General features: G+C 34.9%; 2 protein-coding genes and 1 pseudogene across 3 annotated transcripts in view; all 3 read right to left on the bottom strand.

Annotated features, from left to right (window-relative positions):
* LOC127955906 (NAD(P)(+)--arginine ADP-ribosyltransferase 2-like) overlaps positions 1–2032 on the bottom strand; it is a 28834-nt gene extending 26802 nt beyond the window's left edge. The window contains exon 1 of the mRNA XM_052553539.1: positions 1885–2032. The gene's annotated coding sequence lies outside the window, so the exon portion shown is untranslated. The remainder of the gene's footprint in view (positions 1–1884) is intronic.
* Positions 924–1935, bottom strand: LOC127955966 (T-cell ecto-ADP-ribosyltransferase 2-like; annotated as a pseudogene).
* A 7278-nt stretch (positions 2033–9310) lies between the features above and the next one.
* Positions 9311–12946, bottom strand: LOC127943132 (ecto-ADP-ribosyltransferase 5-like). 2 transcript variants are annotated; one of them, XM_052539330.1, is made up of 3 exons: positions 12827–12946; positions 10558–10645; positions 9311–10485 (listed from the first exon to the last, which is right to left on the bottom strand). In XM_052539330.1, exons 2-3 carry the CDS (start codon positions 10602–10604, stop codon positions 9699–9701), a joined length of 834 nt encoding a protein of 277 aa, XP_052395290.1. In that variant the 5' UTR covers positions 10605–10645; positions 12827–12946; the 3' UTR covers positions 9311–9698. The 2 variants fall into 2 exon arrangements, with proteins under 2 accessions (XP_052395290.1, XP_052395299.1); XM_052539339.1 differs by having other exon boundaries at positions 9311–10481; positions 10557–10645; positions 12827–12945.
* Between the last annotated feature and the right edge of the window lie 1568 nt (positions 12947–14514).

The following is a 14514-nucleotide window of genomic DNA, read 5'->3' as shown; positions in this document are numbered from 1 at the left end:
TATTCCATATCTGAAAGGCCATTCAATATATATTGACATAATATTGTTATATATTCATATAAAAAATGGTAAAGGAGCTGATTTAGCTGACATTGATATGTACACACTGTACATTTCTGCTTTATGATGGAGAGAGAAGAATTACAACTGATCCTTCTAGTTCAGATTCATTTTTTCAGATTTGGGTAACACAAGCTAAATTTACACAAATAGAAATGTATTACAGATGCTGTGAGATAAAACAGTGCTAAAGTAATCCTGATGCATCAAGCTGATGCAACACGTCTGTGTGGTCAGGGTCTGTGTGGTTTCAAGAAGAACAACCTTTCTGTTCCCGTCTAAGATGAGTAATACGCTCAAGTATAAAATCTTAGATATATTTCACATGCATATACTCAAAAGCATTAATTTAACTTCATTAAATAGAGGAAAGCTTTTCCATAAAATTAAAGTTTGTTATATGACGCCTAGAAAAACTTTTTTTTTCAAACAAATACCTTATTGAACAAACCTAATTCATTGGATTTCTCGTTTTTTTTTACTATTGATATGACTATTTTTCATTTATCTGCTAGATAGCAAATTTTTTGAGTGAAATGAGATGAACACTTCTGAAGAGACTCATCATTGCACAGGTCTGAGCTCATAGAGACGCCCCCAAAACAAAACCAGCTTCATTCTTCTGCAAAATGAAAACCACAAAAACTCTTCTCGAACTCAACCATGACTAAGATGGAAAAAAGTAACATTCATATTTAAAAAAAATCACTTCAGAGTTCATTGAATAAACATAACACTCCAAATGAAGCAAATATGTTTAGCAGTTAGTGTGCTGTTGCTGGCAGTCAGCTAAATAGCAAGCACTAAACATAGTCAGTGATGTGATACAAAAAAAACAAAAAAGAGTTAAGTGTAAATAAAGTAATAAATTACAAACACATATAAAAATCACACTGAGGGCACTGAATTGGGTCACTTGAAAATAGCTTTATTTCATTGTTGAAAATATGCAGACAAAGTTTTTTTTTTTAGGACAAAGAATTGTTGAGCTAAAACAAGATAAATGTTGGAATTGGTGCACTATAAATTCATAAATGTAAAACCCTTTGTTCAGTAGGCCTACTTTTATTGTGAGTTTTATTACTTTTTTTGGTCTTGTTTGGTTTCTTGAATAGAGCACGGTTCAGGTAACTTCGTGTCCCAGAGCTTTCCAAAGTGAACACAGTTTCACACCAGAGATCAGGCTGATCAGCTTTTTTCTTAACAGCAGTGACTTTAAATATCTCATATGGAGGAATCAGCACTTCTTTCTCATGAGGAAGCTTAGAATATTTTGTCAAATCTGCACCTTCACAAGTGGTGAATGTAAATGAGTGTTGAGTGGTAAATGAACCAAAACGAACCTCTTTGTTCAGAACACTCTCATTAAAATGAACATTGGTACCGCGATAAGTATCATAGCATCCATTTTGTGTTTTCTTCAGAATTTGTATCTCATCTGTTAACAGAAAGTGAATGCCATTTGAATTTCTTGTTTTGGTAGTTTTTCTTTTCATTACGTACAGCATTATTGAAATCCTCATATATGTTAAACATAGAGCTAGTGTACACATGAAGAGCGATCACATGATTATTTTTCAAGTTTGTCACATCTCCATGTTCCTTGTAATTGTTTCCAAGCTTTTGCCAAACTCGATTGCATTTCTTCTTTAAGATATTTGGTCTTCACCAGATTCGCCATTTTCTTTGTACAGCTTTCATATTGGTCATCAACTGAATTCAGTGCCATATCCAGTTTCAGTTCTGCACCAGCAGCAACAGGAATCATAATGATCAATCATCAGTATTCATGTCTGTAATATTCATACTAGAACTCAAGCTTACCTGTCCTAGAGCAGCTAAAATGAGAAGAAGAGCTTCAATGATCAGCAGCATCTTGATTCAGTCGAATCTCTCAGATGATCTAGTAAATCTAGTGAAGAGCAGATGCTGGAAGACAAGAAATACAAAAATGTCCCACAAATACTAAAATATATAATGGATATGTGTACTTAGATTTGTTTAATTAAAATGTTTACCAATCTTAATTAAAATGTTTACCAATTTAGAGGTTTAAATTCATAAATATAACTTTTTCTGACAGATAGCAGATATTTTTTGAGAGAGAATAAAAAAAATCACTTAAATCTGTGATGTTCACTCAACCTTTTATTCGAAATCTAAACCTGAAAATTCTGTTGTCTCTTTTTGTCAGATTCTGCGTTGTCTTTTCAGTGTTTCTCATTAGCTCAGGAGCAACATCAGCATGAGAAGATCAGAGGTTCATCGCCAGACGACAATGACTCTTCAAACTAAGAGATGAGAAAGGTGCCTTTTTATATCAATGAACATCCACGTCAATAGCATAATTATGATGGATCTAGGCCATCTAAATGGTTTCATCTGATTATCACTTGTGAAAAGCTGGTATGTATGTGCGGTATCATACTGGACAAACTCTTGAGTTCATATCTGTCTAAGATGAATGTCAGATTTTTATCAACATCTGATATTTACCTGCCCCATTTCAATGTAAATAGTCTTGGGCAGAAGGAGATGTCATTGCCATACAGGGGTTTCACTAACTACATTCCATTAAAACCCTCTGCTTTTTGCAATTTTCAGGTTTCTGATAATTCAAAGCTAATTTTCACATTCAGAAATATATTTCACTGTGCGACCAGTATAGAGCTGAATTAGTCTTGGTGCATTAAACTCACCTGATAATGCAACACTTGTAAGGGCCTGTGATTTCATGTTTGACAAACTCTCAGTTCCTCAAGATAAACATATATATATATATATATATATATATATATATATATATATATATATATATATATATATATATATATATATATATATATATATAATAAAAGTTTTTCACACATAATTAAAGTTCATATAAGAACTAAGTGAAGTGATGTGAAGTGACGTGGGGACCCATACTTGGAATTTGTGCCATGCAATTAACCCATCCAATTGCGCGCGCACACACACACACACACACACACACACACACACACACACATGCACACACACACACACACATACACACGGATGCTTGTTTTTGTGAAAAGTGGGGACATACCATTGGCGTAATGGTATTTATACTGTAGAGACTGTATATTCTATGGCCCTACATCAACCCTAACCCTCACAGGAAACTTTCTGCATTTTTACTTTCGCAAAAAAACTAATTTTGTATGATTTATAAGTGTTTTGAAAAATGGAGACATGGGTTATGTCCTCATAAGTCTCCCTCTCCTTGTAATACTTGTGTCATACAAAGTTGTGTCCTGATATGTCACAAAAACAAGCACACACACAAACACACACACACACCTGCTCAACCTGAGATTGGAACCCATGACCTTCGGTTAACAAGTCCGACTCTAACTATTAGGCCATGACTGCCTAAGAAGACTAAGTACATTTATTTAATAATTTCTCAATTATTTACTAATGGGAATAATCTTTTTTTCCTTTTTCTGCTTACTAGATACATTATTTCTGACTGAGTGTAATGAGATAAACACTTAAGGAGAGGCTCATCATTGCATCATCAGTCTTAGCAGTTATTGCTCATTTAAAGTGTTTATGAATCCACCAACAGCAAAACCACAAGCTACACCCTTTTCAACAATGAAAACCACAAAAACTCCAACATCACAGAATCTCTTCTCAATCTCCAACTTGACTAAGATGAAAAGTATTGAGTCAATTAGTATTAAAACACTTAATTCAACAAAAAGAAAAAAACTTTTGGTGTTGATTAAATGTTATTGTTGCAAGAAGTATTGCACTCAGGAAATCATTTAGCAGTTAGTATGCTATTGCCAGTAGTAAAAATAACTAAAAATGTTCAATGATGCATAGGGGTATAACGATAGGCATGTATTCGTACCAAACGATTTCAGTTTGAACTAATAAAGTATTTATTTATTTTCAGGAAAAGCAAATAATTAATGCCGTTTTGACATCCGTTAATGTGACAGGACAGATCGCTGCATAAAAGTCTTGGAGAGCCACTCCTGGGATGCTTCAGAAACGTGCTGCCGTATAAACCCAACACAAGCACTGACCCCAGCACTGCGATCAGCTCCGGTGTCTGAGTCGTGAGTGGAGCTCGAGTGAACGTGATCATTTCACTTCCTCTGTACTACTAGTTTGAATGCAAATAAACCTGTCTGAACATCTCATGCCTCATTAAATGCTCAATTATATTTTTCAACTGTGAAAAGACATCAACAAAACAGTGTGGAAATAAAATGTCACTTATCATTTCACATTATAGAAACAGCCTTTGTGCCACGGACGCATTGTAGGCTACTCTCACAGGAAACATTCCTCATCCTCTGTAAAATGCGTTTCACACATCTGAATATTTGGTTTGAACTGTTCTGAAACAGTGTTGTAGATTACAAAAAAAATTTTTTCGTTCAAAAATATTTTACTCTGTTACGATCAGGATAAGATGATTCAAATTAGCCAAAATTGACTTTTGAGTTCAGATTCTTATTTTCAGATTTGCGGTACCTCAAAGCAAATTTTCACATTCAGAAATGTATTTCAGGCCCTGTGATATCAAATAGAGCTGAAGTAATCTTGATGCATCAAGCTCATCTGATAAAGCAGCACAAGTTGTGGTCTGTGTGGTCTTAAGCAGGACAAACTTAGACAAACTAAGTTTTCTGTCTGTCTAAGATGCACGAATTGTAGCAGCTGCTGCTCATTTTATAAAGCATGATAGTGTTATAAGCTCCCACAACAAAACCACAATGTACATACATACAAACACACACACACACACACAAAAATCATAACAATTAAAAGAACCAAAGACTTAAAACTACTTCAGTCTGTGCATTTATTTTTTTTTAATACACAAGTTTCACAATTTGAGTTGAATTACTGAAATAAATGAACTTTTCCATGATATTCTAATTTATTGAGATGCACCTGTATATGTTAGCCACTGAGCCATTATTTGGAACCTCAATGAAACAGGTTTAAAAACATGTGAGCGGAAAAATGGGTTGTCATAGTGTACACATAATGTTAATAATTTATTGCAGTGTAAGATTTATGTTAACAGAACTTTGTGAAATCACGATGAACAAAGAGTGACAGCATTTTAGTTGTTATTATGAATGCTCTCATACGAGTTTTCTAGGCAATAATCCATTTAAAATTTAGAACTTTGTTTTCAGCCACACACACATTGCTAAATTTCAGGAATCATGTAATAAATGCATATTTACAATTTAAGCACGTAACTAAAATACGTATTAATAAAATAAATAACTAAAGAAGGCTGACTATAATCAGGTTGCTTCCATTTAGGGAGAAAAGCCTCCTCTTCACCTTAATTAGAAAGAAAAAGCTCCCCAGGTCAGTGATGTGAGGACAATGTTTGAGCGTAGCCTACATGTAATATCTGAGCGAGAGCAGAGCCAATTCTTAGAAGAATGAGCAACATGATCCTGAAGACTCTGAAGATCCTGAAGGAGATGAATAATAATTTATATTTCCTGTAAAGACTGCATAACTTTACCTTACGAGGATGTGCCGTGACAATTATTATTATTTTTTTCTTAAATGACGCGAAGACTCGGGAGGTGAGGTGAACTAATACAGACTCCACAGCCAGCTAAGCAAAAAAATTATAATTTCTGCAATGTTTGAGTTGCAAATTAATGTGTTGGGGAATTTGGATATCAACATGTAACATTTTAATTATATCCTGCTGAAATGAACGAAATGACTTGAAAAAGGATTCCTTCATTTTGCTGAATGAGATTCAAAGATCTGAGTCAGTAAATGATCTGAACTTTCCATCACTATGCGGTTTGACATAGTGAAGGAAATTCCTGTCACGTCAGTAGCCTACCAGAAAACAGGTTTAACAGAGGCCATCTTCTGGTGAGACTTGGCAATTCATTCGGCGCACAACTTTCACAGTGCATTTATATGTATGGGTACCTTTCACCGAGGTTCCGGACATCACAAAAAATGTCTGTCCCCTCAAATAGTGCCCTATTTAACCCATCATTGTTACGTGCAAAGGAGAAAAGAAATAACGCCTCCAAGTGGTTTTGGTATTGTAACATATTATGTATTATGTGGAAACTAGTGTGATAATCTCAGTGAAATGTAACGGTGTACACTTACAGTGGGTTGTTTGCGAAAACGAGTTTGACGCTTCATCAGACTAAAAGTGAAAAAAAAAAAAAAAGGTTATATGAAGTCTGAAGTTGCAGAAAGGTATTTTATACAATATAATATAATGGTAAATTGTTATTACTTATGTATTTTACAATTATGAATTTTGAATTTCAATGTTTATTTGACATTTAGCTGGTAACATACATTCATTCATACATTCATTCATGCATGCAGTTTTTAGCCATCCTAAATTGTGGTGCGAAGTTGCAGAATTTAAAAACCTCAAAAAGAAAATTAAACCCCCTATATAATAATAATCCATCTGTAACAAAAAGTGCCTCAAATGGCTCCGGGGTTGAATATATATGCCTCCTGTAGCGAAATCCATGCATTCGCTAACTGTCGTATGCGGCTGAAGATGTATGACATATGCATAGGGCAAGAGTTTGTGTGTAAGTACGCTGAGGCGGCGTTAGAATCCATGTGCAGTGTTTTAATTAAATCCACAGCAAACAAATCCAAAACAGCAGACAGTGAATCAGAAACGTGAGGCAGGCAGAGGTACATACACAGACAGGCAGTCCAACCCAGGCAACAAAACAGTGGGCAATCCAAAAGGCAGAAAACAGGGTAACCAGGCAAAGATCATACACAAGAAGGCAAATAATGGCAATGGGAATAATGCTAGGTAAGGCAGACAGGCTGGCAATACTTCATGAAGTAACCATGGCTACGGCCATGCTTAAATGTCCACCAAACAGGAAATGACAGGTGAAGCAGAGGGAGTGGCACACAGTCAGTACTCGGGCGAGGGCTCCCTCTGCTGGCGTGGCGTTACATTGTGAGAATATGCTAGTCTAGCGAGAATCAAGTTTTGTTCACAGGATCAAAGGAAGCAAAGTTTCCTTACTTTAGCAAAAGAAAACCAGTCTCTTCAACATTTTTCTTTACAAATCCCTGTTTTTTTTTACTTCTAATTTGTGACTGGTGTTTTGTTTTATTCTCTCCTCTCTACTTGTGTTTATGACAGTTAGCGGAAGCTAGAGATTATGGTTTATAAAGGTTTAAATATGGATTTTTTATTTTTTTTTGTACAAAAACACATTGATTCACTTCACTTATTCACCCTCCAAAACCATGTGAAGCACTTTTTATTACAGATCAATGCGCTCCATTTGACTTCTTTTGGACTGTTGAACCCACCTGCTGTCATTGTAAATCTAGTGGTGGGCAGAGTGAGGCTTCATGAATCACTGAAAGTCCCTGTGTTCCATTCAGAAGGGCTTATCCCAATGCCCTAATCCCTTCAAATAGTTTACCCTCCAGAGTAAGAGCTTCGAAGGGATGAAGGGTGTAGGGGTAAAAAAAACAAAAAAACAATTTGGAACATACTTCTGCGTCATCTTAATGAGACTATCAAGGAGGCACCTTCATTGCACATTTTAAATGCTAGTAAACCTCCAATCGTCTTTTACATAAAACATAATGTATATTTGTATATGTTATGTAATAGGCATTTGTAATGTGTCTATGTGCTGTATTTAAAACATTTGAATGGACTGATAAAGGTAGCTTTAAAGTATTATTGTTGAAGTACAATGTCGTTTTGACCAAAATAATGTATTAACATTAATATAATCTAACTCGTATAAATATTACAGTTAGTATAGAAAAATACAATACATTCAGTTATAGATGAAGTTTAGCTCTGTAGCACTAAACTTCCCTATGCAAAGGATAATGGGGATCTGAATTGTCCACCAGTTTTACCATTCGAAATCATTAATTCCGAAGGGTCTTTTGAATTGGCCAGTTTTGAGCATTTAGGTTTGGAACAACCCTTCAATGTGGCGACCATGATTGTTTTATTATTCCGAAGTGCCCTTCGGAGGGCAAGTCCCATTTGGAGTGCACCGAGAGTTTAAACGAATATGCCAACTTGTGTTGATGCTTCGAAACAATCAGACACCCGTCTCCACTGTTACACCTAGAGACTCTGCCACGCCCACCTAAAACACCTCGATTGAACACAACCCCACATGTTTATGTCACTGGAAATATTTGCGTAATGCTGCCCAAATTTTTACGCAAAGAAAGAAGCCATGGTTTCCGTAACACAGTAAATGTTGATGCAGCCATGTCAGGGTGATGTTGTGTGCACTTTATTTGGCCTATGAAAGTAGATGCATTTTGGAAGCTTTAAGATTACTTACAACAGAACAGCAAGGTATTTTATGGACGAATGTTTCGTGAACCTAGGAGAGGAGGTAATTCTGACATTGCTATGAAAATATGGTGCTTCTGAAACAGCTACTGTAAGTATGTTTTGTTATTAGTTTCAGTATTTGCTATTGAATGTTCAAATGTGGAGTTTTGTGACTACCCAGTGGAACATTTCCCTGCTAGTTACTTGAGTTGACTCCTACTTATATTAACCATTTGTGTTTACCTTCTCTCTCAGCGATCTGCCTTCTCCATCCCGTGGTCCCAGTTACTCTCTTGTGTTACCTCTATCAATATCTCCTCTACTCACCATCGCCAAGGTGTGTGCTCACCACCCTCCACTCTGCTCACCATCCACTGTCTCCTCTGGTCACCCCAAACGGCAAGGATTCTCATCCTCCATCCATCTACCTCTCGCCCACTGTCATATTCTGCCGGTCTCAATAAAATCCTGTATACCTCTGAACCACTGCCTCCAGTCCGCCTCTGTTACAATATTATTTTAAAGGGATTTTACTGAATATTAACATCTTTTTGTTTTGCTGCAAAATGTTAAACTAAAGACATAAAGCCATGACAAGAGACGTTCTGTGGTTGAGATGTGTATCCTACTTTTAAAAAAACTGTTATTGTAATAAGCAACGAGATTCCAGTAGCTTTACTGGCATGGTAAAAAGGCTTAACAAAGCATTGACAGTGCCTTGAACCAGTCGTGTTATAAAATGATGGTTATTGCATATATTATTTGTACAGCAGCAGCATTTTTTATGTTTGTTGACCTGCATTTATTTATTTTTTTTTACTTTATTTATTCTCATGTGAGTTCACTTTTTTTAAGCTACTACTTAAGTGAAGAAAAAAATAACATATTGAAACAATATTTTTGTTTATCTTGCTTTATTATAAATTCAGATTAAAATGTAAACATTCACACAAACGTGTTATAACATGCCTTAAGCTTTATACTTTGGATGCTCGCCTAGAGGATACAATGAATTCATGAAGCAAGACCACATTATAGTACCAAGTGTCGAAATGCTAAATTAAAAAAAAATAAAAAAAAATAAATAAAATTCTTTTAAACCAAAGTTTATTTGTACAAATCAAAAATATTAAATACATTTTAATTTTAGAAAAAAAAAAAAAAAAAAACTTCTTTACTCCCATCAGTACTAAATAGTATTATACTGTTCCTGGAATATCAAATGTGATTAAGTATGACAAGAAATTCAAAGTTTAATAATAAAGTGAAATGTAAAATATACCGGTTAGCAGGTTAACACTTTGCAAAATAATATTTGCAAAATTAGTAGAAAATTAAAGAAGGCAGCATGGTTGCCACTGTTAAACAATACACAACTCAGGTCACTTTTTCCAGTGCTGTTCAACACAAACACAGTTTCACACCAGAGATCGGGCTGATCTGTCCTGTTTTTGACAGCAGTGACAACAAACTTCTCGTATGGAGGAATCAGCACCTCTTCCTCATTGGGATACTTGGAGTATTTTGTCAGATTTGCACCTTCACACGTGTAGATTTCAAAACAAGATTTATTTCCAAAACCCTGTATTACTGTTCGATCAAGAGAGGAGGATGAAAATGAACTCAAACGAACCTCTTTGCTCTTAACATCAAATTTAACATTTGTACCACGATAAGTTACATAACATCTCTTTTGTGTTTTCTTCAGAATCTGTATCGCTTCTGTTAACAGAAAGTGAAGTGAATACCACGTGAATGTTCCCTCTCTGTATTTCTGTTTGTCAGTGCGAGTGGCACTAGTGAAATTACTATATACTCTAGAGTCTTTGTTAGTGTAAACATGAATAGCGACTGAATGAATCTGCTGCAAGTTATCCTCTGCTTTCTTTGCATTCTCTTCACCTTCTTGCCAAGTCTTATTAAATTCAGCCGATCCAGATCTTTCCTTCTCTAGAAATTTCTCCACCAGATTCTCCATTTCCATAGTACAGCCATCATACTGGTCATCAACAGAATTCTGTGCCATATCCAGTGGAAATATCTGTCCTTCAACAGCTGCTCTGTGATCCTGCAGCAACAGTTATCATAATGATCAATCATCAGTACTCATGTCTGTAATATTCATACTAGAACACAATCTTACCTGTCCTAGAGCAGCTAAAATGAGAAGAGCTTCAATGATCAGCAGCATCTTGATTGAGTCAAATCCCTAGATTTAGTGAAGCACAGATTCTGAAAGTCAAACAAAACAGGGTTTAACAAATGCTATATCTATATACCGTAAATTGAAAGAGATGTTTACATAGACTTAATTTAAACAAACACAGCAAAAAATAAAAAAAATAAATACTGTTTTCTCTTGTAGTCAGATTGTAAGTCTATATATATATATATATATATATATATATATATATATATATATATATATATATTTCAGGTGCTCAGAAGCAACGGCGAAAGGAGAAGATCAGAAAAATCAGTTGCTCAGATTTAGACGACTCTTCAAACCAGGAGATTTGGAAAGTGGCTTTTATATATTGCAGATCATCCGTGTCCATGTGTTCTGTGTGGGTCTGTGAGTGAGATAAATGCTGCATCACAGTACATTGTTCATCCAGATGGCTCTGTGTAGGATTCAGTTGGAACAACATTTGAACAGGTATTTCAACAAAATCGTCTTTGTTGGCAAAATTTCCTTCTACAACAAAAACTGTTCCGGCAAATTCTTAACATCAGTCAGGAGAACGTTTAGCAAATTTGATGTTTTCCAGTTTCGACTTAAGGACATGTAAACTGAAACTTTAATGCAAATGAAGTTAATAAAACTTGCCTAGCAAAAAGATTGTAGCACAATTGTAAACCCTTGTGAAATAGCATTTATTTTAACATTTTCTTTTGAATCCGTATCGCTTCGGTTTAAAAAAAAAAAAAAAAAAAAAAGTGGGGAGAGAAATAAAATAAAAATTCCATCAGTACATAAATTTTTTTTAATGTTGGTTGAAATCACTATGGACTTTAGGGCTTAATGTAAATACAAAAAAAAAAAAAAAACCCTGACGTCACTTCTTTTGAGGTCCATACACCATTTATTCATTGTGTTACATGGGAATGGTTGCCTTTCACAAAAGATGGGTTTGACTTGTCTGAAAAAAACATTTCACCTGAATTTGAGTTGCTCTGATGAAAGCTCTAGGACAAGTCTGAACAAATATGTTTTCAACAACACTTTGTGTTTTCTAGACCATTTATTCCATACATTTCAAACACTGAAGTGCTCTTTTTACTTTTGGTGGTGCTATAGTGTTTGAGTGAGTGACAACACATTTGGTCAGATTATTTTTCTGTGCCAGTCCTATAACAGAGCAAAATTTTATTAATAATAATATTATATATATATCTCAGTCTCACAATTTGTATATCTACACTAGAAAAACCCAAACAGCACTCCCCTTCAAACTATTTAGACCGGTTATCTCCAATAAAAATGGGACTGATGTACTCAATTTTATTAAACACTAAACAATACACTGATTGGCAATCAGAGCAGACAGATGTTTCCCGTAGGTAAACGAACAATTCTACAATAAATCAGTGAAAAAAAAAAAAAAAAAAAAAATAATAATGAGTAAATGAGTTCCAGGATATATATATATAAAAAAAAAATCTAACAAGGCCAAGACTACAGTGAATAAAGTCAGATATATAGGTACTGTTCACATACACACTCCAACACTGCAAGAAACACTTCAAACCAAATTGTACATTAACAGCATTTTACACTTCACAAAATAGACACTGTCCCTAAAGGAAATATTGCACAATGCCCATAGGCCAAAGGTTGAAATGACGATTGCCAAACAGACAACAACAACAACACAAAAAAAAAAAAAAAAACAGACAACACCTAAATTAACAAGCTACCACTAGCCGGACCCCCTCCTAGGCCCACCTAGGTCATCAAAGAACAGTGGTAGCAGATCCTCAAGACACGCACATGAAAAAATACAAAGTAAAACAAGATGATTAAACCCAGGAAAAACAGTGGCTAGTGACCGACGAAGGCAATACTCCTATAAATCACAAACAAATTTTGTGATCACATTGTAACATTTTAAAACATTAAGTCTAAGAAAGGATTAGAGAAAAATATATATATATTATATATTTATTTTTATATAAATATTATATAAATATTATATATTTTTTTTTTTTTTTTTTTTGACACCAGCCTAAATGAGCAAAAGCTATACACCCCGTAACAGTAAAGTTAAACGGCGTGACTGCTGGTACCTTTTACTGGTTACTAACACGCATACACCAAGCCAAACTACAAGCAAACAAACAAACGAGCCGCGTTAAGCGGTTCTCAATAAGTTCAACATTAAATCGACATAACCTTCCAAGAAAACTCACATTCTCGTTTACACAGATGATACACCAAAAGGCTCACTCTTCAACTCACACCGCATTAATGTTTTTCTGTTCATGTCTCACGACACATTTAAAGGGACGCGTCACTTACGCCACCTGATCCAAAATAATTAGTGCCAATGAGCAGGCCTTAAAGGTACACTTCCCGTCTCAACCACCCTACCCGCTAGTGGTTCCCAAACCTGTCCCGGAGTACCCCGCAGTGGTGTCAAAAGTACTGACATTCATTACTTGAGTAGAAGTATAGATACTAGGGTTTAAAAGGACTTTTGTAGAAGTTGAAGTATCAACTCAAGCTTTTTACTCAAGTAAAAGTGTAAAAGTACTGGTTTAAAAAACTACTTAAAGTATAAAAGTAAAAGTAATGTAAGGGGGAAAAAATGCCATTAAGAACAAAAGCTTAGGCCGCACCACATGGGCCTATTGTGCACTACCCCACCTCCTCAAAAAACATTTTTCTAAAGGCCATAATGACTACAATGTTATATTAAAATGTTCATGTTGAAAAATTTGGGATGCACTAGGCTACCTGTTTCAGCCGCATATATGAAAATACAAAAATGGTGTGCACATCCCAAACATCCAATTAGGACGCAGGTGCAAGACAACTGAATGATATAGACAAATAAAGAACAAATCTGAACACTGAAAACTACTGCTCCAGAGGAATTTAATCAAGCAACGTTTCGACCTTCAGGTCTTCCTCAGCCGCATATATGCCCATTTAAAATGAACGCACTTTAGTACAATGCAAATACATTAAAGGACTAGAGATATGATGACTAGTTACCAGTAACTATTGTTATGGTCCAAAAAGTCAAACTTTAGAGGCATGTCATCAATAACCTTTAATGGAATGTAAATGTACTGTGCATCCAAGCTTAGCTGCAGGAATCTGCGAGGGCAATGGACAAGAACATTGGTGCAGGCTTAGTGACAATTACACTTGTATGGCTGTCTATTTACAATAAACATTATAGTGCTGTCAAAATGAATGATTAATCCAAGTGATTAATCAAAAACTAAAACTGAAAAATAAGTCATAATCCTGATACCTTCTTGATTGATAGCTTCTTGTATTCGGTAAATCTGCTATGCACCTAAACTGTGCCTGAACCGATACTAAAAAAAAAAAAAAAGAACCACAAAAAAAAAAAAAAAAAAACTATGGATAAGTTTAAAGAACATTACAAATATTTAAAATAAATCCATAGCTTTCACCCTGGATGCTCTCATTTCTCAAGTTATGCTTCCCTTAATCTAAGGCTAATAAATGTATTTCACAATCTGGGTCATTATTTAATACAAAACCACACATAATGTTTCTACTGTATCTCTGTCAATCACTCTGATATTTAGTTAAGATGAGTGCTGTCTGTTACTGTCTTTAATCAGTCCTGTGAATTACTGTATGCTCATTCTTTATAAAGTAGCAACAATTTAGTTTTTAAAATACAGTACTGTGCAAAAGTCTTATGGAAAAATTAGTATTTTCACCCCAAAAAAGGGTTTTAAGCCAGTTATTTATATCTTTTGTTGTAGTGTGTCAGTAGGAAATATCAGTTTGCCATTAATTTTAATAATAATCTAGTGCGATTTTGAATGCACAAGCAGTTTGACAACAGCAAAATTAATGTTTGGAAATGTAAACTGATATTTTATACTGACAC

Source organism: Carassius gibelio, chromosome A3 (genome assembly GCF_023724105.1).
Source record: "Carassius gibelio isolate Cgi1373 ecotype wild population from Czech Republic chromosome A3, carGib1.2-hapl.c, whole genome shotgun sequence".
NCBI lineage: Eukaryota > Metazoa > Chordata > Actinopteri > Cypriniformes > Cyprinidae > Carassius > Carassius gibelio.
This window is presented reverse-complemented; position numbering and strand designations above follow the sequence as displayed.

Bases quoted from the DNA above. Each gene is read 5' to 3' on its own strand.
- LOC127943132 (XM_052539330.1), bottom strand. From the start codon at position 10,604: ATGCTGCTGATCATTGAAGCTCTTCTCATTTTAGCTGCTCTAGGACA. The intron at 10,486-10,557 runs GGTAAGATTGTG...ATAACTGTTGCT, and splicing joins ATTTTAGCTGCTCTAGGACA to GCAGGATCACAGAGCAGCTG.